At 36.4% G+C, this 23,336-nt stretch overlaps 2 protein-coding genes across 9 annotated transcripts; one reads left to right on the top strand and one right to left on the bottom strand.

Moving 5' to 3' along the window:
• Positions 1-187: 187 nt before the first annotated feature.
• On the bottom strand, positions 188-15,239 carry LOC107269318 (6-phosphofructo-2-kinase/fructose-2,6-bisphosphatase). Of its 3 annotated transcripts, XM_015743027.2 has the most exons (9): positions 14,980-15,239; positions 13,544-13,794; positions 13,086-13,457; positions 11,753-12,865; positions 4,328-4,489; positions 3,697-3,857; positions 3,214-3,597; positions 2,776-3,045; positions 188-2,434 (listed from the first exon to the last, which is right to left on the bottom strand). In XM_015743027.2, the coding sequence occupies exons 4-9, from the start codon at positions 11,934-11,936 to the stop codon at positions 2,006-2,008; spliced, it is 1,590 nt and encodes a 529-aa protein (XP_015598513.1). In that variant the 5' UTR covers positions 11,937-12,865; positions 13,086-13,457; positions 13,544-13,794; positions 14,980-15,239; the 3' UTR covers positions 188-2,005. The 3 variants fall into 3 exon arrangements, with proteins under 3 accessions (XP_015598513.1, XP_024942359.1, XP_015598514.1); XM_025086591.1 differs by lacking the exons at positions 13,086-13,457; positions 13,544-13,794; positions 14,980-15,239 and adding an exon at positions 7,249-7,399 and having other exon boundaries at positions 11,753-11,888; XM_015743028.2 differs by lacking the exons at positions 11,753-12,865; positions 13,086-13,457; positions 13,544-13,794; positions 14,980-15,239 and adding an exon at positions 6,140-6,727.
• Positions 7,573-22,461, top strand: LOC107269319 (probable cytochrome P450 6a13). Of its 6 annotated transcripts, none has more exons than XM_025086592.1 (5): positions 7,576-7,845; positions 19,642-20,540; positions 20,617-20,838; positions 21,705-21,956; positions 22,190-22,461. In XM_025086592.1, exons 2-5 carry the CDS (start codon positions 19,682-19,684, stop codon positions 22,357-22,359), a joined length of 1,503 nt encoding a protein of 500 aa, XP_024942360.1. In that variant the 5' UTR covers positions 7,576-7,845; positions 19,642-19,681; the 3' UTR covers positions 22,360-22,461. The 6 variants fall into 6 exon arrangements, with proteins under 6 accessions (XP_015598520.1, XP_024942360.1, XP_015598515.1 ...); XM_015743029.2 differs by having other exon boundaries at positions 7,577-7,819; XM_015743032.2 differs by lacking the exon at positions 7,576-7,845 and adding an exon at positions 7,871-8,027.
• The last annotated feature ends 875 nt before the right edge of the window (positions 22,462-23,336 follow it).

Consider the following 23,336-nt stretch of genomic DNA (forward strand, 5'->3'; position numbering starts at 1 on the left):
GATAGACCCTTTGTACTTACTCGAAAGTATCGCATCGAGGTCATCGATTCACGCTCAGCTACGTTACTTTACCATTTTTAGCATAAAAAAGTGATACTCAACCGCACATACTATCCTAAAACCGGTGATAACGAAATATTGTTTAGCTTGGTTATTTCTCTACAGTGAAAAATATCAAACAGGATACTTTTTTTAATAAAAAAATGTTTATTTATACTTTATAATAAAAAAAGCAGTACACAGTCTATTCGACTTAACATTGTAGTCTCTCTTGTACATACAATTCTAAGTATTTTGTTGCGCGTTCGCGTAAATATAAAATAATAAACAATAAAACGGTTTTCAATTGAAAATTGCGTGTAAAACCTGCAATGAATAACCCGTTTAGGTAAAATACAAAGTAGAAAAAAGAGACAAAAAGTAATCACTCATAAGAAAAATTGCCCTAATTATTCCCAATATGCAGGGCCATGACTATGCATAAAAATGCAATAGAAATAAATATGATGCCTCTTGCAATATAAGTAATTTTACTCGTTTCCAAACTTACAGTAAGCTCTATACGTCTACTTCAATACTTCCCATCCATGTATTAATAATAAACGCCTTTTTCTAATGAATTATTATGCACGTTTATGCGGTTTCTCTTAAACATCCTTAAGTCTAATTGGTAGCTTAGAGCTTGAAGTATTTATGATTACGCAGGCAAAAAATGCACGGTGCCAAGTCGAATACGACGATTCGACGACAAATTCTAAAAATATGATTTATGCTCTTAACCTATGCACAATAAATATACTTTCCTTTTTCATTATCCTCAATATGCTTTTGCCAGCCAGATGGCTTTTGTGAAGCATTCCTTACGACAAAACCTACAACGATACAGCCGTGCCCTTTTCGAGATCTTGTAAAACGGACAGATGCAGACAAACAAATAACAATTATTCTGCAACATTGCAAGTAGCGGATCGATCCTACTTCTAATCATCGTAAATACCAACAACCCATGTTGAACGTAGCTGTATCGTATATTAAAAAAAAACCGTTGGCATGATTAAAAAAAATTCATGCAAAATCAAATCTAGACGTTTCATAATTAACTTTTCATGGCTGACCACTATTCGCGATAAAATACACGTACTTTATAAGATTAACGTGAATTATTAAATATTTTTGTAGAATCTATAAATATCATATACTGAATATGTGTAGAGGGCTCTGGTAGCGGGCATCATGGTGTTGTCATGAAATTAAAATATCGGATAATCGAGATTATTTCTTGATATAAACTTGTTTATGCGAGTATTTAATCGTAACGATTTCAAAAGACACCTAACAGTCTTCCAATTCAACAAACATTCTTTCTAAAGAGACTACTCGCTTGCGCTCTGATCACTCGATTCGTTACTTGGAAACGGAAAATTTCAGCCTGAATAAACATGTAAATATGTATTCGCAATAACAGGACATATAAATCCAACCAGCCGTTGGGCTCACACTCAAATGACTCTCGTAAGTAGCTGAAGAATTTTGGCGCACGATTTAAGAATAATTTTGATGACATCTCCAGAAAATTAATCGTTCACGTGGGCTATGAATTTTCGGATTATGCATAACAATATATTCACTTGAATGTTAAGTAGAAGCAACAAACTTTCCAAGTTGTGTGCCTACTTAGCACAGATGCGACGCGACGCCAATAGTATACTTCAATACCCTGGCCTACCTGGCCACATTCCAAAAGTCCAAAGAGAAATACAATATTTCGAAATCCAAGAGGATTCTAGAACAAAGTCATTATCGCGTAACATTTCATCCATAGCATCGTCATTTAAAATTCGTAGTATCTTCAAAAAGAGATTTTCCAATGTTTCCTGTAGAACGAAATATTATCTATAACCAGACGCTTCTTCAAATTTTGTAAGAAATTGTTTCCACGATATTGCATCAATTCCGAAGCTCTTCCTGCTTGCTATTAATTATAATTGCATCATCCTTGTAACGATCAGTGTTGCTGAACGAGCGTAGGACCGTTTCCAGGATTACGCCAGGGATCCGGAATATCATAATGTGCTGGCACAGTGAGTAGAGCATCATCGGCAGTTCTATTGGGACTGCAATTCTTCGGTTTTGTCCTGGTTGTATTGACGCATTCAATTGGCAGTTTAATGAACTCCAGTTTATAATTGTATCCTTGGCTGGTAATACGAATAATTGTGTGCAGTGGAACGTCCATGTACGGCAGTTCCTCTGGAGTCTTATCCATGAAGAAACCCAAGATACAACGTAACACGGCCTGATGTGACACAACCAAAATGTTGTTTGCTTGTTGCAATTCCGCAATTACTGACTCGACGCGTTGCATTATATCAATGTAACTTTCGCCCCATGGATAACGATATCGCAGTTTATCTTGATCGCGCCATGCGAATTCCTTAAACAAAAGTACAACGGATTATTAAATTGAATTAAAGTAAAAAGCTTCTTTATTAGATATAAATCTAAGATACGAATAGTGAGAAGAAAACTTTGACTCTTCACTAATTTCTCTCAATCTGCTAATCGAAATGCATGTAATATTATTGTACAAGTCATATCCGATCTGTCTTTCGTCGTAAGCAACATTAAATCTATCTTAACAATTAGTGTTGCCATATTGAATGATCTTCAACACCTGCAATGAGACTTGAAACAAGGTGACGTTCTCTATTGTGTTTGTCTATTCAAAATAAAAATATTTAACGTTCCCAATATCTGTCCTAGGAAACTAATTACCTGGGGATACTGTTCTTGCATCTCCTCATAGGAAAGACCTTCGCAGACTCCAGCATCGAGCTCATTGAGCGCTGCAACGTGTTCCTGCGGTGCCTCAACGCCCCTAGCCGTGGCTATAGTTCTGCGCAAGCGACTGGTCAGCACACGAAGGTCCGGAATATGCATGGAATTTATGCGCGATGCTAAAGCCTGAGCATAACGTTCACCACGGGCGCTGAGTACAGCATCGCCTCCGATCCTGCCAAGGACGTTGTACTCGCTTTCCCCATGCTACACGAAAGAGATTCAACAGATCAAAAAATACCCTGAAGAAAATTACAACAAAATATGAAAATGAATGGATCGAGAAAGCGATTCCACTATATTATTGAAAGTATAGTAAACGAAATAACTATAACCTTAAATATATCACAATACTAAATGCCAACGTGAGCTTACCCGTGAAAAGTATAGTGTATGCGGCTTCAGAGCAATGCTTCCTAGAATACCAAGAGCATGGGTCTCGACGTGTCCGGTAACTTTCTGAGCAGTGATCTCCATAGTAGCAGTATCGATCTTGATCTTCGGATAGGTCTTCTCATGCATGGGTTCATAAGCTTGAACATAATGAGCTACTTTGAGGCGAATGTCTTCGATCGCAGCTGCTGGATCCATGCCGGCGTAGTCCGTGCTATTTTTCACGATTTCCTCATAATTTTGCTCGAGTACAGCTGGGTCATCGCAGACGCATTCGATGAACAGTACACGGTATCCAAGCTGGCCGTAAAAGTAGTCAAAGACTTCGACGCGCTGCTCGTGGGTAACTAATGTTGCGTCAAGAATCTTCGTGGCGAAAAATAAAATGGTTCGTTATGATAATGACACTTACAAACATCCCTAAAACTATTAAGTCTTAACCAAATAGGTTTTCCTGATACTTACAGCTATCGTATTACCAGAAGCGAGCCAGGCTGCGCAATCGTGGATTGCATCCCTTCGCGCAAGAGCTCGTAGGCCAGAGTTTGCAGCATGATCTGGTTGAAAGAGTTCATGAGATGCATAAAGTTCCAGTCTTTTTCTTCTGTAGTCACTAACTCGCATCACTGCAATCAATAAAATTTTATTATTCAAAGCATGAACGAATGCAATGCTAAAGTACGAATATAATTGTGCCATTCTAACAATATATTACGTATTAAAATGATGAAATGCAGTTTGCAAGTTTGTTTCCTAAAGACACGCGAGTTTCTTTTTCATATATTTTCTTTCTAAACATTTATTCATTTCAGTTACTGCATGCAACGTTCCAGAGTCTGTATCACGGTTCGTGCAGATATATTATGTAACTAAAGGAGGTGTGACAGTACAATTGCAGTGAGTTGGGTCACTATAAGCGATATATGCATATACATATATATATATATTTCTTTCACAAGATCAAAATAGATCAATCAGAAACGCGGAAGAAAAATACTTATCGAAAGTTGACAAACTAACTAGGACAAGGATATTATTAATTCCGTTAATTTCAAATGAAAACACCTTTCACTTTTCACTTGCAAGAAACACGTACCTTTGGCTGATTCGCCGCTCCAGTTCAATCTGCGTGACAGATTTATAGCGATCTGACTTTTTCCACGTGCTGGAAGGCCGGTAGTGGCAATGACCACTCCGGCAAACTTTCGAGGCGGCTTAATTATTCCGGAAGTCCTCACCGTCATCTCCTGACTTGGGTCTGCAAAATAAAATAGATGACACGTAAGACAATGGACATAAGTTATTGATATCAGATAATAGACAAAACCAGGTCACAGTCACAGTTAATTAACTGACCGTTGGATAACAGTAAGGGGCCAAAATTATTGATAATGATACGTGAAAGATAATTAAAATAATCCAAATCTTTGTATATAATAACTTTTTACATTATTATCGTATTTGATATAGTATCTTTGTTATTATTGTCGACCCCACCCTAATGCTTTCAGTAGGATTAGTACTGATTATCAAATGTGTGGCTAAGCGCGATGGATCAAATGAAGAAAGAAAATTTGCTAATTAACACGGGCACGGCTGATTCAGCTCTGATTAATGCACGTGACGCAAAAAAAAAACTGAGATATCTTAAACGTGCAAAAACATTCACGCGACTTTCATAACCACGTGATAAGTTGCCCCAATCACAAGTGAACAAATTACGATACGAGGTAACACGTGTCTGTAGATTAATATTTCATACCAATGTGCAAAAACTGTTAATCAGCGAAAATGAAATCGAGACCTTGGACGTTTCTTAATTACACCGATTATCATGGTTGCGTTAAATATAGGAAACTTTGCATCATGTTTATAATCATGTATCTTATCAAAATTGTTGACTTCTCTCTAAAAAGCTTCTACAGACTTTCTTCTATTAGACTTTCATAAAGTACTTTCCTTGTCATCACATGCTTTATGCTCTTTGCTCATTTTTTTTTTATTTAATACGACATATACGACACAAAACGGACAAACTAGAGGAAATATTAACAACATCCCGATTCCAAGCTCGTGATATGATTTGGTAATTTGCAAAAGTTTAATTAACGCTTTTTTTTCAATTTCACTTTTCAGCTAACGCACTATCTATCCTTGCGTTCAACTGTATTTATTATAAACACAGGATTTAAGGATCAGAGCAGTAATACTTTTATATAATTAATATAATTAGTATGAGAATCGAATACAATTTACGTGATAAACTAAATCCTTAAGGGGCTTGGCTGCCTCTAGCAACTATTTTGGAAAACGTTCAACGTTCATATGGCGGATATTCAACAATATCTTATTTGTATATCGTATATTAAATATATATGAAAAAGTAATGTCAAGAATTTTTAAATTTGAGGTTAGGTGCGCTCAATGTGAAAAAAATACTAGTTTTAATCTAATCTCGAATAATTTGAGTTTTTTCCTGCTGAGTCATATTGAAATGCGACTCGTGTCAAGCTCTGCCACTTTATTTTTCAAAAACAAGAACTTTTTTCCCAATTGTTCATGACGCGTCACTTCTCCAGCAGGAAAACGTCTAACAATAACAGTTATTTTTGTCATATCCTACTCAGTATGATACAACACTAGTAATTTCGTAAATTTCCTTATGCAAGTCATGCCATTTTCCAACTTGGCGCCGAACATAATCGATATCAAATAATTTTACAATGTATAACCTCGAAGTTCATAAATCGATCAAGCATTTAAGACTGCAATTATAGATATAAATAACTTCTCTCAATCTTTATTGATCATTAACTGAAATCCGCTCCAATGATAATAGCTCAATCAATATAATTCTTGAAATCTTGTAAAAAAAAGTAATTATTATAAAGAGGTAAAAAAATCTTACCAATGACGCACATCTCGATAGTTAATTAACGTATCGCGTGTGTGAAGCTTCCCCGGCGGACACGTGCGAGTAAAGCGAATGCTTGTTATGGACTGATGCCACGTTAACTATAACCGATGACCTTATATTTAGAGTCCGTGTTTTCTTTGGCCGACGACCTAACGGCTGACAGTCGTACGTCAGCTTACACCTAGTCAGCCGTCGGCCGAAGGAGAGGCTGACGTAAGCACGTGTTTCCTATTGATTCCCAATGCCGTTTTTCCTTTCACAAAGGATCCGATCCGATTGAATATTCCCCCAGTTTTTATACTTTCGATTACTCAGCGAATATCCAAATCTCGAATAACAGTACAATATGACCTTTCTGAATAGCTGAGTAATTTTGGAATCGATTTTCAATAAAATCCTCAAGAGTTCAACAACATTATATTTTTCAACGTCTGCACTAACGTCCACTACTCAACAGATTTACATATATTTAATAAATAGCGTAAAATCGGAAATACCACTTTTGAAAGTTCGAAAAACAAATACACAAGCGGACGCGACACGTTAATCAGCGAGAAATACAAGACACTTTCCTTTTGGTATTTTTCACGCGACTGCCTACAGCCAAGCCTCTTGGATATAGATATGAGGACATAACCTTATCAAGGCTCTTATCTAACCCCACGTACGCCAAGCAAACACAGCAGTTTATATGCCGTCATGATATAATTAGGACGGATGTTCTACAATTTCGACGATTATCGAAAATCAATAAACTGCAATAGAATCGTGGAGTTATATGAGATTACAACGTCGAGTCTGAATTAGACGATATAAAACGAAAAGCTTTGCTATTTTAATCTAACATTGTTCTAGATAACAACTTAGACAGTATTAAGTCTTGTACGCATAATACAGAAGATATGTATTAACAAAAGTAATTTTGCAAATCCCTTATCGACGAAAGTTTAGAATCTAAATACAATGATCATAGGAGAATAGAGGTTATGTATAACTTCATTTACTTCGATCAAATATGTTTAAGTTAACTTATGAATAACAACAGTAGGATAATTTTTGATCGTGTGACTTCTGCTCCTAGTAGTGTAAGCCATACGAACCATATACTATTCCCTGCTTGCAGGGACTTTTGCGTTGGCAGCACTGCTTACTATTATTTTCAGTTTTATCGCTCAGGCCCCTAGCCATAAGAAACATCAGGTGATTATTTTCTACGTACCGCTAACACATTGTTAGCCTTTAAGCGCCTGCCTGGAATGTGACAAACGCATTGTATAATATAATCTAAATAATAATAATAATTTCGTTCTGGTAAAGGCGAGAGTGTGCTTTGCAAAGTTTGACTGGCGCAAGGCACAATGTTTTGTCTGAGACTAACGGGTCATAGTCCCCAGACTCCTGAAGAGGAAGAGCCAATCAAAATGGAGTATTGGACGAACTGTGCCTCAGTCAAGTGGCAGCACAGTCACGGAATGGACGACAAAATCGTGCCGTGTCGCTTCGTAACGTGAAAAGAACTTTACAGAAATTACTTTACCATTACGAACAGCACCGTATGATAATAGAAGAGTGAGAGATTGGAAGGTCATTCGTCGTATAATTAACAGGCAAAGTGAAGTGTTGCAGATAGCTACAGCTACGGATCTAACGTTTTTGAGAACAAAGAAACATGTAAGATTTTGAGGGACAGGGAAAAAGTAAATACGGAATAACTGTACATTATAAAATTTATTTGCCATTTTCAAAATTCATTAATGACATTGGAATTTCAATGACCTCGTTCAAGCTAGCATTGATAAACTGTCATTTCGCATTCTATAAATCAACGAAGATTAAGAGAAATAAATTCTACTAAGATACCCCTGACCCTTATAGATCTGTAAGTAAAATTTGTCCCATTAATTTATAAACTAGTATACTAATGCCGAATTCAATGCTCCATCCCGTAATGGGATATATTGGTAGTTTTTCGCAAAATCAGTAATGCAAATAATGTTTTTTTAATATTTTTTTGCAGCCTTCAAATATCCTCTAATTTCTATGCATTCTGCTTTTGTGTTTTGCCTTTTTATGGTGGTAGTACCATGAAATCGACCTAGCACTTGCACAAGAATAAAAAAATAAAGAGCGTTAAATTCGACAATAAGGCATTAAAGAAGCCATGAATTATGATATAGCTTTTTATTGCATTTTTCTGTGTGACTGTACTAGCTTGACCGAGGTTGATGACCAGGTTTAACGTACATAACAGAAAACGTACAAGTTTTTACGTAAGGTTTTTTCTTCCTAAAAGTTTCTATATTAAGTATTGTAGCTTATAAATATCTATATTGTATTATTGGATAACTGGTATGACAGATGAAAGCAAACAGTTCTGGTTAGCAACGCGTCCCATTCTACGGGAAAACATTTTTCACCAACCAACCCATTAATTAATAATTAACTTGAGAACGGTAATGATAAATTGTCTTGTAAATAATCATTACTTACTATTCTACGCTATTTTTCACTTATTTTACATTCTACCTGAGATTCGCTGCTAACCAGGCTGGTAATCATTACTGTTTTCTTTTCATCCATCTATATGGATAAACTATGTGAATAAATGTTGTTTCCGTGGAATGCCAATATTTTACTGAATAAGAAGTATCAATATCTTGACAAAATAATACAAAATTAAGCTTAATACGGTTATTTGCACGGTTGCTCAATATTTTCTCGTATCTAAAGTTGTTACTTTGCACACATGCGCCATATAACAATGACTTAAAACTAGCAGGAGACTATAGCTTGAATATGCAGGATATTGTGAAACAAGAGGATTCCAATTGCTTTATAATTTTTTTCTGCTTCATAAAGTAAACAATATATTCTAATGAACTTCAATGTTTATTCGTAACATGCTGATTTCAAAAAAAACGTTGAGACCGTTATACAGGGTGAAACGAAAATGTTGGTATGTATAATTCGGAGCAAGATGATTCCTGATGGGAATCAAAACCTGATAGGAATTGCAAAATGAAATTTTTTTCGATCAGATTTCATTTCTGAGAAAATACGATGTAGAAAATTAAGCCAATATCGCTGCTCCTAATCTTGTACCGCCAGCGACTTCGATTACACCTACTCCTCAATTGTTGTTATGGCCTCGAATTATATAGAAGTCTCTAGTTTTTAAAACTTATAATGCAAACGAAGGCCACATAACAGCTTTAAAGTGGCTCCCGCTTCTCACGCCAATTGCAAGCGAAATTATTTTCACGGTATATGACAAAATAAACGCAAACAACTACATATCCTGTTTTATTCATAAAAATTGATCAATCACTACAATCACTAAAACGGTTCGAGCAATCGTTATCGCAAATAGAAATATGTACTTGTGCATGCAAATGTTTTTATTCAACGTTTCGATAAAACTACCGAAGCAACTGAGTTAAAAATTTATTAAATTTTACGAAAGATTAAGTTCGAAAAACATATGACATTTACAAATATCTAACAGGTGGAGTTCCAAATAATGTGTCCACGTAATTAATTTTCTTTGTCCCTGCCTCAAAATTCGTGTCCTTCAATATTCCATTTTCCGTTATCACCTTACAACAATACGTGGGCGTACTGTATAACTTTGTTATCGCAGAAAAGAACTTGGACACGATATACGCATACGTGCCTACGTACACGAAAATTCTGGCCGAATGATTAAGTCATTTAGATTGAATTTAGCATGAAAGCTTGCTGTTGCCAAAATGGCGCTTGTGCAAAATTCATTATTTACGAGCTCAAGTATATAAATCAAGTATTCCTCACGAAAAACAAGTTTGCTTCTAAATTTATGAAAGATAAAAAAAAAGTCGAAAATTCTTGAATCAATGGGACATAAACATCGGCAGTTGCGGGAGGTATTCTGGCAGAGTGGGAACAGAAATAGGAATATTTTCGTAGGCCATTGCATGGGGGACATACGACACTTTCCAACGTTGTTCGACGATTTACATATACACGCGGGACGTATTATGGCTGCAGGCCTCGAAAGTAGTCGCCGTGCCATTGGTCGAGGCAGGAGGGCGCGGTCGATCCTACAGCTGACTAAAATCTTCTGCCTACGTCATATCCGCGCGTTGAATAAGGACGAAGCTACTACAGCCTGTGTTTACAAACGGTACATGCACAGCATAACGTCGCTGCTCACGCGGGCTGGTTCGCCATTTTCACGACTCGCTATGCGATATGCATGGCAATAAAGACGGACTTCGAGGTTCCATATTGGCAGATGCGTTCTTAAATAAGCAGACTAGATCTCTTTTACGTACTAAAATACCCAATAGAATCAGAATCGAGAAATAACAAGCAAGTCTTATATCCGTCTGTATCACTAAATTAAGAATCTCTTTTTGAATTCGTGTTAAACTTAAAATATTGTTATATTCGTATTAGTATTTTAGGATATTCAGACATTTTTTGTATGTAGGTCATACGTGGCAGACGTAAAAACATTGACATTGGGTTGGGCATGACAACTTTTTCACATATTTCTATTCGTCTTACTAGAATTTTCTTTCTATTACTTTTCGATTTGTTGATATCCAATACTAAAATTGAAGCCCTAACAATTGCGCTTGACGCATTCTGTTACTCCTTGCGCCTCCAAAACCGGCTCTTTCCTCCCTTTCATATTTCACAAGTGGTATTTATACATCGTCGACCAGTTCTCTCAAGGACTTCTAGGGTCCCAAACGAATACACGTTTGATACTCTCACATAGATGTTTTTCACGATATTAAAATAGAAATTCTCCAAAACACTAGTAACATTGTCTAGTATAAGCAACAAATAATACATTTGAGTGGAAATATTGTATTAGTCGGTCCATTTGATTTTTAGGGTGAAACCACTTTCGGATGATGTACAATTGCTGTACAATCCTATATTATCACCAGATACACTCATTGTCCGAGATATATCCAAAAACAAATATAGAATCTCTGTGTACGTAGAAAATTGAAGAAACGAGTCAAAGAATAGGAATACCAGAGTACATGTCGAATGTGTATTAACTTCGCAGGATCATTTCGGAGCCAACAGCTGATGTGCAGGTATTCGACGAAATAATAAAGCGCAAAAGTTTCTGGACCCAATCGCGAGACGCAGTAAAATCAAAGACAATAAACGCGAGGACATTTTTTGAAGACAGAAGAAAAATGGTGCCTACGTATCGACATCGTAGTCCAGCAAGTACCGCCCGTCAAGCATTTCAGTAATAAATAGTAATATCGTTCGTGAACTATACACATTCATGACAACAATGCAAAGTTTGTCCCGTGCAAATTCAGACACACCAATACGATTAGATGAACACGAATGTAACCATGAGAAAAGCAATTTTGTTCAAAACACACATATAAGTGCTCCAAAGTATGTTTATCGAATATCTAACAAGGAACACCTAAAAATCATCTGAAGACAAAGACTTTTGTTGTGCAGGAAATGCCTGATGAAATAACAGATAATCCAAATTTAAATATACCCATGAGTAAGGCATTGAGGCAGAAGGCTCGCCCTAAGATTATTATACTATCGATTGTATCTTGCACAATTTCTTACCTTGACGATTCTCTTCAGCGCTGGGAGCCATGACTCTGCTTGTTTTGACAATGTTTCTGGTAGAATTCGAAGTGACGGCAACCTCGTGAAGTATACCAGCATGTAAAGCAAATCTTCTAACCGCTAAACAATAACCCAATAGCGGAGCGGCAAGCAAATCGAGGCAGGCTGCAACCCAGGGCATAACAAAGGTCCTGACCTGAAGTCTTGAGCCTTCGAGGCCCCTGTATTCCTGCGTCCCGAGGACGATTTGAAAGCTTCAAAAGAAAACGGTCAACACCTGGTTTAGCCCAGCGAACAAGAGCCCTCTACTATCTTTGGGAACAGTATGCTCTGGGTGTTAATTCCACCAGTGCCGTGTGTCTCCTTTGCTAAAGTTCTTCGGAAAAATGGTCACTGCTCGTGTGCCGTATGATGGATAAAAGATCCTCCCTCATGCCAATTTGCTTGATCCTCACTTCCGGAGCCAGTTTGCGGGCTTCTGATTCAAGCAACAAAATTTGAACTTTTCTTACTTTGGTGGGTACTCCGGACCCACGGTTTACATAGTAGCTTCCTTCCTTTTCTATTCTTTACGTCGTGCTTTTAATAATTTGGCTTTCTTCTCACTCTTATTTCCCCTTCCTACGTGGTATTTTCGTACACTATTCGTGTTTTACGTTGATTGCCTTTTCTTTTCAGTTATTTTTCCTTTATTTTATGCTCGTCTGTATCTTTCTCTTTCCCGAACGTCTAATTTCTAAGAAGCACGGCTCAGCTATTTTTACACGGTATACTCTATTCTTGTAGTAGCTTTCGATCCGTAGAAACTAACTGACTCTGCCACGTCACCCGTATCACCATGTATTTCCACTTTTCCTCGGCGCAACAATATATTTATTGAGGTAATATGAATTTTCAAGATTCTCTTTGTTTACATCGACCGTAAACCTTTTATTTTTATTTCTTTTTTGTCACACGCCACGGAGAACCGTTAAGCTCGATGACGAACTATGAACTGGTTGGCGTCTGACCCCGCGTCTCCTTTTAGCATCGACCGGTCCGGGTCTATCCCTACCACTCGACCAATCGTGAGCCGTCGTATTTACCGAACCACCAATGGTGGCATGGCACCTGTACACAATGGTCCATTTGTTAACGTCAAAAATCTGAGACCTTGCTACAAAAAACAATCATGTATTCATTCAAACATGCCCTATCGTAAGAGTTCATTAAAATTATACGACTGTATAGATAGAATTTTCTTCACCATATTTAATGTACTATAATTCTAAGCAATTTAATTTTTGAATTTCCCGGTAATCAAATCAATAAGAATGCCTATATACTTAACTTAATATGTACATATGCATATTACAGACGTTTCCCTCTGTAACCTTGGGGCTGTAATTGAACGTCTTGTGCTCGGAGTTATCCAATTAGATGATATTGAAAAAGGAATGCGTTACTTAATGATTTCTCTGGAAAAATATTATTTACGAAATAACAGCAGAGACGGAACTTGAAAACTCCCGAAGAACTGACCGAGTTCGTTTAACGTTTTTCGTCGTTTCTCGTAGAATTTATGATACTTTTACATCGCATCGTGTCTCAAAGTCCAACAGGCCACGTGCTGCTTAACTTTTTTATTTATATTTTCTTGACTCTCGTAGCATGCGTAGCCATAAGTCTTTGGAGAATCTTAGCGATAATAGGCACAGCGTCACTGTAAAGTGCAATGTAAAGTAGTGGTAACAATTCGATTTTATAAAATAATAATTGCTTAACAATCAATAGTCTATTTCTTAATACTTTCGGTATTTTCTTCCTGTTTAAGTTCTTGTTTTTGTTGTTGTTAGGTCCCGCACAGTACTAAAAGATTCAGATTGTTCAAGATTTGTATTTTTCAAATAAATATTTCTTGAATCTTTCGCCATTCGTATTTACGGAATTACCAAATCGTCACAATCAATTGCAAGGTTAAATTTCTCTCTTGTACTGGATTTTCCCATGAACATTTCCACCCAGTTTCTTGGAACATTCGCGTAAAACGCCACAGAAGGCTGGAAACATTTAAACGGGTTAAAATTATCTTTTTATTTTCACATACATTTTCAATGTAAACTAATGCTTCTTCTCTCTAATAATAATATTCTGTACGAGTTTTCCTATTTTTATTGCTAAGCGTCTTCTAATTCTCTTTTAATTCCCATGACAATTTCTCTTTCGAATAAACAAACGATAAAACGTCAACATAAAAAATAATGTTGCTTTTTTACCAAGACAATATTTACCGAAAAAATAAAAGCACTTTGCACCGCGAGGCCCCATGTCGATCGTCACGCATAATTAGTATACTAATCATAAATCATTAATATTGAAAGTATCCCATCATGTTTCTTTCAATGATAGAGAAATACCAGTCGTATATTGTAAGATCCAATTTTAACAGTCTTTGTTTAATATAGTTACACACACATAGAACGCACTTTACCCTATAGCTAAGTATAGGGAATCATAATTAATGTCACGTGTTAAAAATTTCTGATAGATATACATATAATCATGGCGATATAAGATAATTCGTAGGAACGTTGTGGGAGTCATATGGTAACTTTAAAAAAATTTTACATACTAAATATATCTATAGCCATATTTCATATTTCCGAATTATTCTCTTCGTTTGCAGCGCCTTCATAGGGCAGTTCACATACGTATAAATAAATTACTCGCATGCTGACCTAATAAATTGACGACGTGATTCATAACATATTATCCCATCTTTGATAGTCACAAGAATTTTAAAGTTTATACGGTTTTTTACGTTTACAAGACAAATACATTATCAGCATTATACAATGTTTCACATTGGCTCATATTTATGCTTATCTCATACTATATGTGTACAGGGCGCGTCTTGACCAGGACAGGCTGAACACAACACGTTGTTCACAAACAATTTAGTTCGTATGTACATGATTTATCGAACGCAACTATGCATACAGAAACGAGGAAGTCACTTTCGCCAATAGTTTTAGACATTTAAAAAAAATAAACATACTTGTACATCTACTTAAATAATTATTAGAGTAAACAAACATTGAGGATATATTTAGCGCAATTTATTGCATTTCAAATGCATACTTGCGCGCTCAATCAATTTTCAAAGTCACTGGACTTCAAAGCCGGAAGTTGACGCATGAATTATGCTTAAATGAAAATTAAAAATATATATTTGTTTAACTTACTGTCTCGCACATATCCGGGATTTAGGTTTAAGCACGACTATGCACGTGAAACATACAGGAGTGTCTTATCGATGTATGCTTCAGCTTGGTCTGCTTAGTAGTTTACTTAGAATTCTGCATATGCGACAAACATGGCTTTTTACATAAAGGCACGCCCACATGTTACGCGCAGCTGTGTCTCAAAATGAAAAATAAACAAGAAACCTTGACATACTCATACGTGAACTTCGATAATTATTTTACACGCAACGAAGCAATCAACATGTATTACTTAAGGGGACATGGATGTCGGCGATGGCCGAAATAATTGACAATTTTCTTATTACAAAATGAACCACGAATCCGACTTAATTTTGCATGATTTCGGCTATAGCCGACGTCCAATTCCGTTTAAGCTGTATTGTACATTTACAATAGAACATAACGCAAAAATGAACATTGTCATTTTCTTTAATGCTTATATCTGTTATTTGAGTCCGAACGTAAATATAATTGAACTTAACAATCAATTAAGTCTCACATGACGTACGGTTTGGTCGGAACTCAACTCGGGATTGTAATTTAGAATCGATTATCATCAACAAGAAATCTAATACGTAAGCCGGAAATTAAATGAGTAATTTTTCAATAAACTTATCGATTATGTGTATTCCACAACTCAGTGGATTACATTGATCACGCAAGATTGATAAGGGGTTGTGCTTCCTTGGAATGTGACGCTTTTTCAAATACTGCCAATAATAATAATAATTAAAGGTATGCCACCATCATGGTGATACAAATATCAAACGTCACGATATCAGTTTATTTTATAATAATCAAAGATAAAAACAGTTGATATACACAATAGGGATTATGCAACTGTTGTCACTTTTAACGCGACGATTCCAGTAAGACCTTTCTATATGTACGATTAAGCAGGCGGACAGTGTAGAGTTAAGAATAACCCTAAATAACACGTGCATGGTCTCACAAAAACTGATCAATTTTATGTTTAGCTCTTCTGTCGATTTTGTTTCTATGTAAACGTTCTATGAACTAAAAAACTATTAGAAATTATTATTTGACACCTAGCCGTTGAATTCGTTTAAACCAAGTGGAGAGTGACGTGAAACTTTTGAGCTATTCTATTCGTTGTAATGGCCTTACCATTCAGTTCCACAGATCCAGGTTTCACAGACCTCGCCTTATGACGTACTGTCACTCTTGTATATCTAAGCGATAATAAGGGAAAGAAGAAATAAGACTCCATAGGACGACAATTGACGAAATGCAAGCGGTCAAATTGATCCTGGAGCGCAAATGCTGAGCGTGAATAATAGCATAGCCGTCCCTGTGAGACTCCGTGGAATCGGGAGAATTCGGTTGCGATCGGCACCAGCCGGCACGAGCGTTCCTAGGAGACGAGCGCCGAACGACGGTGGCTCCGGGACTAGCGCGGGAAGGAGGCGAAGTACGTCGAGTCCAGGAACGTTTCCATTAATTAAGAAAAGTTCAAAAGCCTTCGGGTACCTTACTTCTGCTTCGGTGATTGATTGATTAGAGCGATAGTGATACCGGGTTACTTCCGTTTTTGGATTTTTTATACTATTGGGATAACAGCGACGAGCGAGATACCGGCTGTTGGAAATTAGAGGAAAACCGTCACCGACTGGTGAGTATCGCTGGGAGCAGCTTATATGTGTCAACATAGGTTTCGAAATATTGGACTGGCTCATGTACTCGCAGCAGGCCCTTGAATCATATCAAGAAAATGAGGCAGGTTGCGTGCGCAGTTCGCCGGAGCTGTTCACACTATATTTTTTCCGAATGATTACATTAATGATTATTATCTTTACACGAAAATGATTACATGTCTAACGGGCGTCGCTTGGACACGAAGCGTATACATATGACTTCATAAAAATGAGACGTAGGACCTTCAGAAAACGTCTTATCGACAAATCTATGTTTTGTGTCGGCTAGGTAGCGGTCGGGTATGACAGTTATGATACTACACTTGTGTACCAAACATTTATAATTTACCGAAAATGTTAGAAAGATTTAAGATCATTTGTCTATGCGCCTGTTGTGTAATGCTTATATATCTCCATTGCCATCTTTTCTTCGACTATTTCGAGAATAGGAGTTAGTGGGAACAATCGGTCGAGAGAACTCTCGGTGCAAGAGACAAAGACTTGGTGAATCGAGTTGGTGCTATAAAGATACCTGATACTGTAAAAAGGTATATTATCGTTCGGTCCAGGGAAGGGAAGGTATGGGATGCGAGTAGGAATCTATTTATTTGTTTTAAGCTATGATATATGACTCTTGCGTATGATTATTATTACTATCTTACACAAGGAAAAAATGTTTTCTGCATTTCATCGTGACGAGTAGAATTGAGGAGTTTTATCGGAAAAGGCGACAGGAGCTCGAAATTCGGTAAAAGTGTTCTTCAAACTGGTGGAAAATACAAAGTACGAAATGTGGTAAACAAAAAATACGACTGGATTCCGCTCGTCCAGACGCATCTTTTATATTCAAACCATTTTTTCGTAAAAAAATTGGTTTTTAAGATAAAAAATAAAAACTTACTTTTTTTCACCTGAAAAAACGCGTTAAATTCCTTTTTTGAAACCAAAACTTCATTTTCTCGGCAAATACTCGACCAAAGCGTTTCAAATTTAAACTATAGGTCCATGACTCTTTGGCGAAGCCTATGATGTGGATCACAATGTTGCAGCGCCATATTGTTGATAAATATTTTAATACAAAACAAAAACCGTGTTTTTCACATTTCACCCAGCGAGGAAGTTTTTCATTATGAAAGTCTCATCAAATGTCCCCTAAAAATGCTGGTCGCTAACATTTGAGCAAGTTTTTAACGTAGTTTGATCGCAATTAATTGAAAATTATAAAAGTTATCGCGAGTTAAACAAAAGGCTGCATTGCCTCACGCAGTCCTTGTGACGTCCGCCGCGCGTGGTCCGGATTCATGTATTCGGTTTCTTCGAACTGCGATTATTCGGCTCCATGTCAACAGATTTGATTCAAATTTCGAGCGTGTATTCTCGAAGCTCTAGCGAAGATAACTGTTCGATACAAAGTGTCGAGCAACATTGTATTTCAGTTTTAACCAATGACGAATCGCAGTTGCATCGGCGCGTGCGAGTACAAAGGAAAGTGAGAACAAGCGTGCAATAATAAAGAATTGAAAGATCTCCACTCCTATAACTAATTTTTTGTTTCTATATGAATCTTTATCTTTTGCACAATTTGAATAAAACAGTCGCTTAAAAAGTATTACAATTATAACTAATAGAAATTAACTGATCAAGATGCAACTACGATTCGTCGTTGGTTAAAATTCAAATAAAATGTTGCTCGACACTTTGTATCGAACAGTTATCTTCGATAGAGCTTCGAGAATACACGCTCGAAATTTGAATCAAATCTGTTGACATGGAGCCGAAAAATCGCAGTTTGAAGAAAATGAATATATGCAATCGGGCCGCGGGCGGCGAACGTCGCGAGAACGGCGCGAGGCAATGCAGCCTTTTTTTAACTCGCGACAACTTTTATAATTTTCAATCAATTGCGATCAAACTTCCTTAAAACCTTGCTCAAACGTTGACGACCAGCATTTTTAGTGGACATTTCATGAGACTTTCATAATGAAAAACTTCCTCGTTGGGTGAAATGTGAAAAACACGGTTTTTGTTTTATATTAAAATATTTATCAACAATATGGCGCTGCGACATTGTGATCCACATTATAGGCTTCGCCAAGGAGTCATGAACCTATAGTTTAAATTTGAAGCGATTCGGTCTAGTATTTGCCGAGAAAACGAAGTTTTAGTTTCAAAAAACATTGAATTTAACGCGTTTCTTCAGGTGAAAAAAAGTAAATTTTTATGTTTATCTTGAAAACCATTTTTTGTACAAAAAAATGGTACGAACATAAAAGATGCGCTCGGAAGAGTCGAATCCAGTCGTATTTTTTGTTTACCACATTTCGTACTTTGTATTTTCTAACAGTTTGGACAACACTTTGACCGAATTTCGAGTGCCTGTCACCTTTTTCGATAAAACTCCTCAACTGGATCGCGACATCAGCTCCACCTTGAGGGGTCATCACCTTACGAATCGAAACGTATTATAAGTCCCCTCGAAGTGGAATTCATGTTGCGGCCGAATTACCGAACCAGTTACACCCATCTATCTTATATCTTGAAGGTACATATGAACAAAACATCAGTATTATCCGAGTCAGGATACTGAGCACATTGGCGTATCAGTCAGATAATCAAGCATTGTTGTTAAGTAGAGAATTCATTCCTCGTGAGTAGAATCAAAGATTGTCATAATTATTCGGCAATTGTCACTTAAGGGGGCGGACCTGGGTGTGTCGAACATGTCGATTCTCTTACATTAGAGTAAAACACTTTAACATTGCTCATATTTAACTGTTAATTCGTATTTGTTAAGATGGTAATGAATTATTGCATAACATCACAACAAATACACTGATAGGCATTACAAGAATAACATATTCACCTTACCAGTAGAATCTGGCGGGGATTATAGAAATTGTTTAATACCATAGATAAAATAATATTTTATAAGTCAAAAAACCTATTATCTTTTTTCAAAGAGTTATCTGTAATTCATTTTTTGCAGATACCTTAGCGTGATAAGGATAACGCCCGTCACGACAACAATGGCAGCACTGGAGATACTGTGCAGCGTTGCTGTTGTATTTATATTGTTTTACTACTATGTTACGAGAAATTATAATTTTTGGAAACAACGTCATGTCGCCGGGCCTGAGCCTATGTTTCCTTTTGGAAATTTTAAAGAAATAACGTTTGGGCAGTTACCAATTGGCATTCTAATAAAACAATACTACGATCAATTCAAAGGAGAGCCCATGGTCGGTATATTTGTCAGAAGCTTACCTACTCTGATAGTGCGTGATCCTGAATTGGTTAAGGACGTATTAATAAAGGACTTTACGAGTTTCCCAAATAGAGGCATACACTATAACACAAAAGTCGATCCGTTAAGCGAAAATTTGTTTATGCTCAAAGAAACGAAATGGCGACCACTTCGTCGAAAACTCACTCCGGTATTCACGTCCGGAAAATTGAAGCAAATGTTCTATCTATTGTTGGAATGCGGAGATGTATTCGAAAAGTATCTTGATCATCTTTCGGAAAAGAATGAACCAATAGAATGTCGAGACATTACAGCAAAGTTTACCACAGAGGTCATCGGTACATGTGCATTTGGTTTGAAGACTGATGCGATTGCTGATGACAACAGCGAGTTTCGAAAAATGGGTATCAGAGTATTTTCTACAAGTTTTATGAAGACGTTGCAGTTTATTCTGCGACAGTCTATGCCCTGGCTTTATAATATTTTGGGAAAATGTATGGCTGACTGGGTCGTCATTGATTTCTTTACAAAATCCATAAAGGACACAATAGAACATAGAAAACAGAATAACATTGTCAGACATGATTTTATTGACCTTCTTATAGATATGAAAGAACATTCTGATAACATGAGTGACGTCGGTGCGTATCCAGATATCTGAGATTGAATCAAATATTATTTGTTTCATACTTTAGTTTAACTTGATTGATTTTTTAGATGTCACGGATAATTTAATTGCTGCCCAAGCTTTTATTTTCTTTGTTGCTGGATTTGAAACTTCCTCTACGACCATGAGCAACGCCCTCTACGAATTAGCATTGAATCAAGATATACAGGATAAGCTTCGCCAAGAAATAAAGGAAGAGATTATGAAGAACAATGGCGAGTTAACCTATGAAGCTGTAAAGGACATGAAATACCTTCATATGGTATTTCAAGGTGAGCGAGAGCGAGAGGAGTAAAATTGTTCTTTTTGTAATCATTAACACGATCGAAGTTAAAACACGTGATAAATGCCATTATGTATTTCCAGTACCGCCAGGTGAAAAATTTAGACGGTTTTTGTTTCAATAGCTGTGCTTTAGTCTATTTTACTTCGTTTTTAGCTGATTTTATCCTCTATTTTGAAAATATGCATTATTTTTTGGTATTTTGAAAAAATCATTCTTTTTATTTTTGAAAAAAGTATTACTCTGATAAATTCAATTAATAAAATTTCTTAATAAATCCTTTGACTGCGGAATGCTCAAAAACAAAACACGCGCCAATCGCACAGCGCTTTATCCAACAGCGCATCTCGCATCGGGCACCTATAGACTCTGCGAATGTTCAGCAGAAACACCGCTGAGGGAGCAAATACATTTGATTGGTCAAATCTCACAACTGTTTCAAGATTAGCGATCAAATGACCAATCAAATCTATTTGCTCTCTCAGCGGTGTTTCTGCTGAACATACCCTCTATTTGCATCGAGAGAGCGGTTCTAGCTGGGCGCCTATAGGCGCTGTTTTCAGTCAAAAGGGTTAATCGAAAAAGGCTATAATTATTATTACTATTTATTATTTATAATTATTATTATCGATAGAAAAAGTCTGATTTCCTCCACCTGGCGGATATAACCAGACTATGAAAAATCTATTTTTCCACTGTTTATTGAAAATTGCGGATAAAAACAAATCAATGTTTAAATAAGATAGGAAAAATTAGTATTTTTCATGGACAAAATCTATCTACATTTTTTACCCGGGCTGCCATTTACTATATCATAGTGTGTTATATATTTTTTTTGTAATCTGCTTCTTCTAGAAACTTTAAGAAAATATCCACCGGCAACTGTAATGTTTAGAGTTGTAAATCAGCCGTACACGTTTCGTGGGACTAATGTCACGATTCCTAAAGAACATAGAGTAATCATTCCTATTTATGGCCTTCATCATGATCCAGACGTATATCCTTCACCGGAAACGTTCGATCCTGAAAGGTTCACTGCAGAAAACGTTAAAGCTCGACATCCAATGTACTTTATACCGTTTAGCGACGGTCCTAGGAACTGCATAGGTAACTGTGTTCTTTTATCACGTTTTTATTAATCCGAAATCAAATGATGAATTATTTTGTAACATGTTTTCAAATGATTTAAATGATTCATAATATCTTTACCAACATTGCATTTATACAATATTTCTTAAGATTTCGAAATAGATGGTTCAATAAGTCATTAATATAAGATTATCATGCATTGCCTTATTGTAGACATAAAAATAATCATATGAAACTTTATAAAATTGCAGGTGAAAGATTTGCGGTATATCAGACAAAAGTTGGTCTGATTAAAGTTCTAATCAATCATAAAGTAGACGTATGTGAGAAAACAAAAATCCCATATGAATTCAATACAAGAGCTTTCATTCTGACACCGAAAGATGGTATCTACTTGAAATTTTCTAAGTTAAACGCATAATAAGAAAGTCCTAGTATCACGAAATGAAGATTAAGTCTGTAAAAATATTGAGGAGCAATATCGAATGAAATAAAAACTGCTTAATGTATAACATCACATGAATTTTACGTCAATTTAAAATACAAACAAATGAATATCGTTCGACAAGCAAATCAATGATCGACGATGATGAAGTTTCAAAGATTAGATAATGTGTTAGCAGGAATGGAATTTGTAACCGTTCTTCGACGACAGTCAGTCAATCAACATTAACAGGTACGCGTCGGAACGCTCTTATATAGAGGGAAAACAGTATACACGCGTTAATCGAGGTTAATCTCCACTTAGATGAGAGACTTGATTATTGTATATTTAATATAATGTTTACGTCAGCTCTTCATTAATATTCCTTGCAATTAAATATAAGAATGAATAAACAACCAATTATGATTATCGAATAAGGCGGACTTCGATAAGCTTAAATCTATCGTATTATCGATATTTGATATCGTATATCGATTATCACATGGAACCGACTATATTTATTTATGTATTTGAGGATTACTGATTATTACTGCTTTTATTCGTGTAGCATTACGTTCATATATTATATCAGCTGTTCCAACACGGGGAACCTTAGCTTTACAGTAACAATAGTAAATTAAACAAACGGCTCAGCTGTGCTGTGTGCACTGTTGACTGTTAGACCTTACATTTTTCTTGACGCTGTAAGCGCAATGTTAATGTTTTGATAAGTCGTGTGGTAATTCAAAAAGTAGGACTTCGAAAATAAGAATTCAAAAGATGAATGTGTTGTCATGCGAGACAATATGGTTCAAATGATCAAAAACATTGTTTGTTTATGGCAGAGAAAGAATTTGTTATTAATACTCATGGTTTCCGGATGGAAGCCGCGTCTGTGTTCAGCTTCGTGCCGACGTTTCGCTAACGTTTCAGTCTGCATCTACAAGGCTAGGAGGCTCCGATACTGAAGCTCC

Source organism: Cephus cinctus, unplaced genomic scaffold, assembly GCF_000341935.2.
Source record: "Cephus cinctus unplaced genomic scaffold, Ccin1 Ccin1_scaffold0631, whole genome shotgun sequence".
NCBI lineage: Eukaryota > Metazoa > Arthropoda > Insecta > Hymenoptera > Cephidae > Cephus > Cephus cinctus.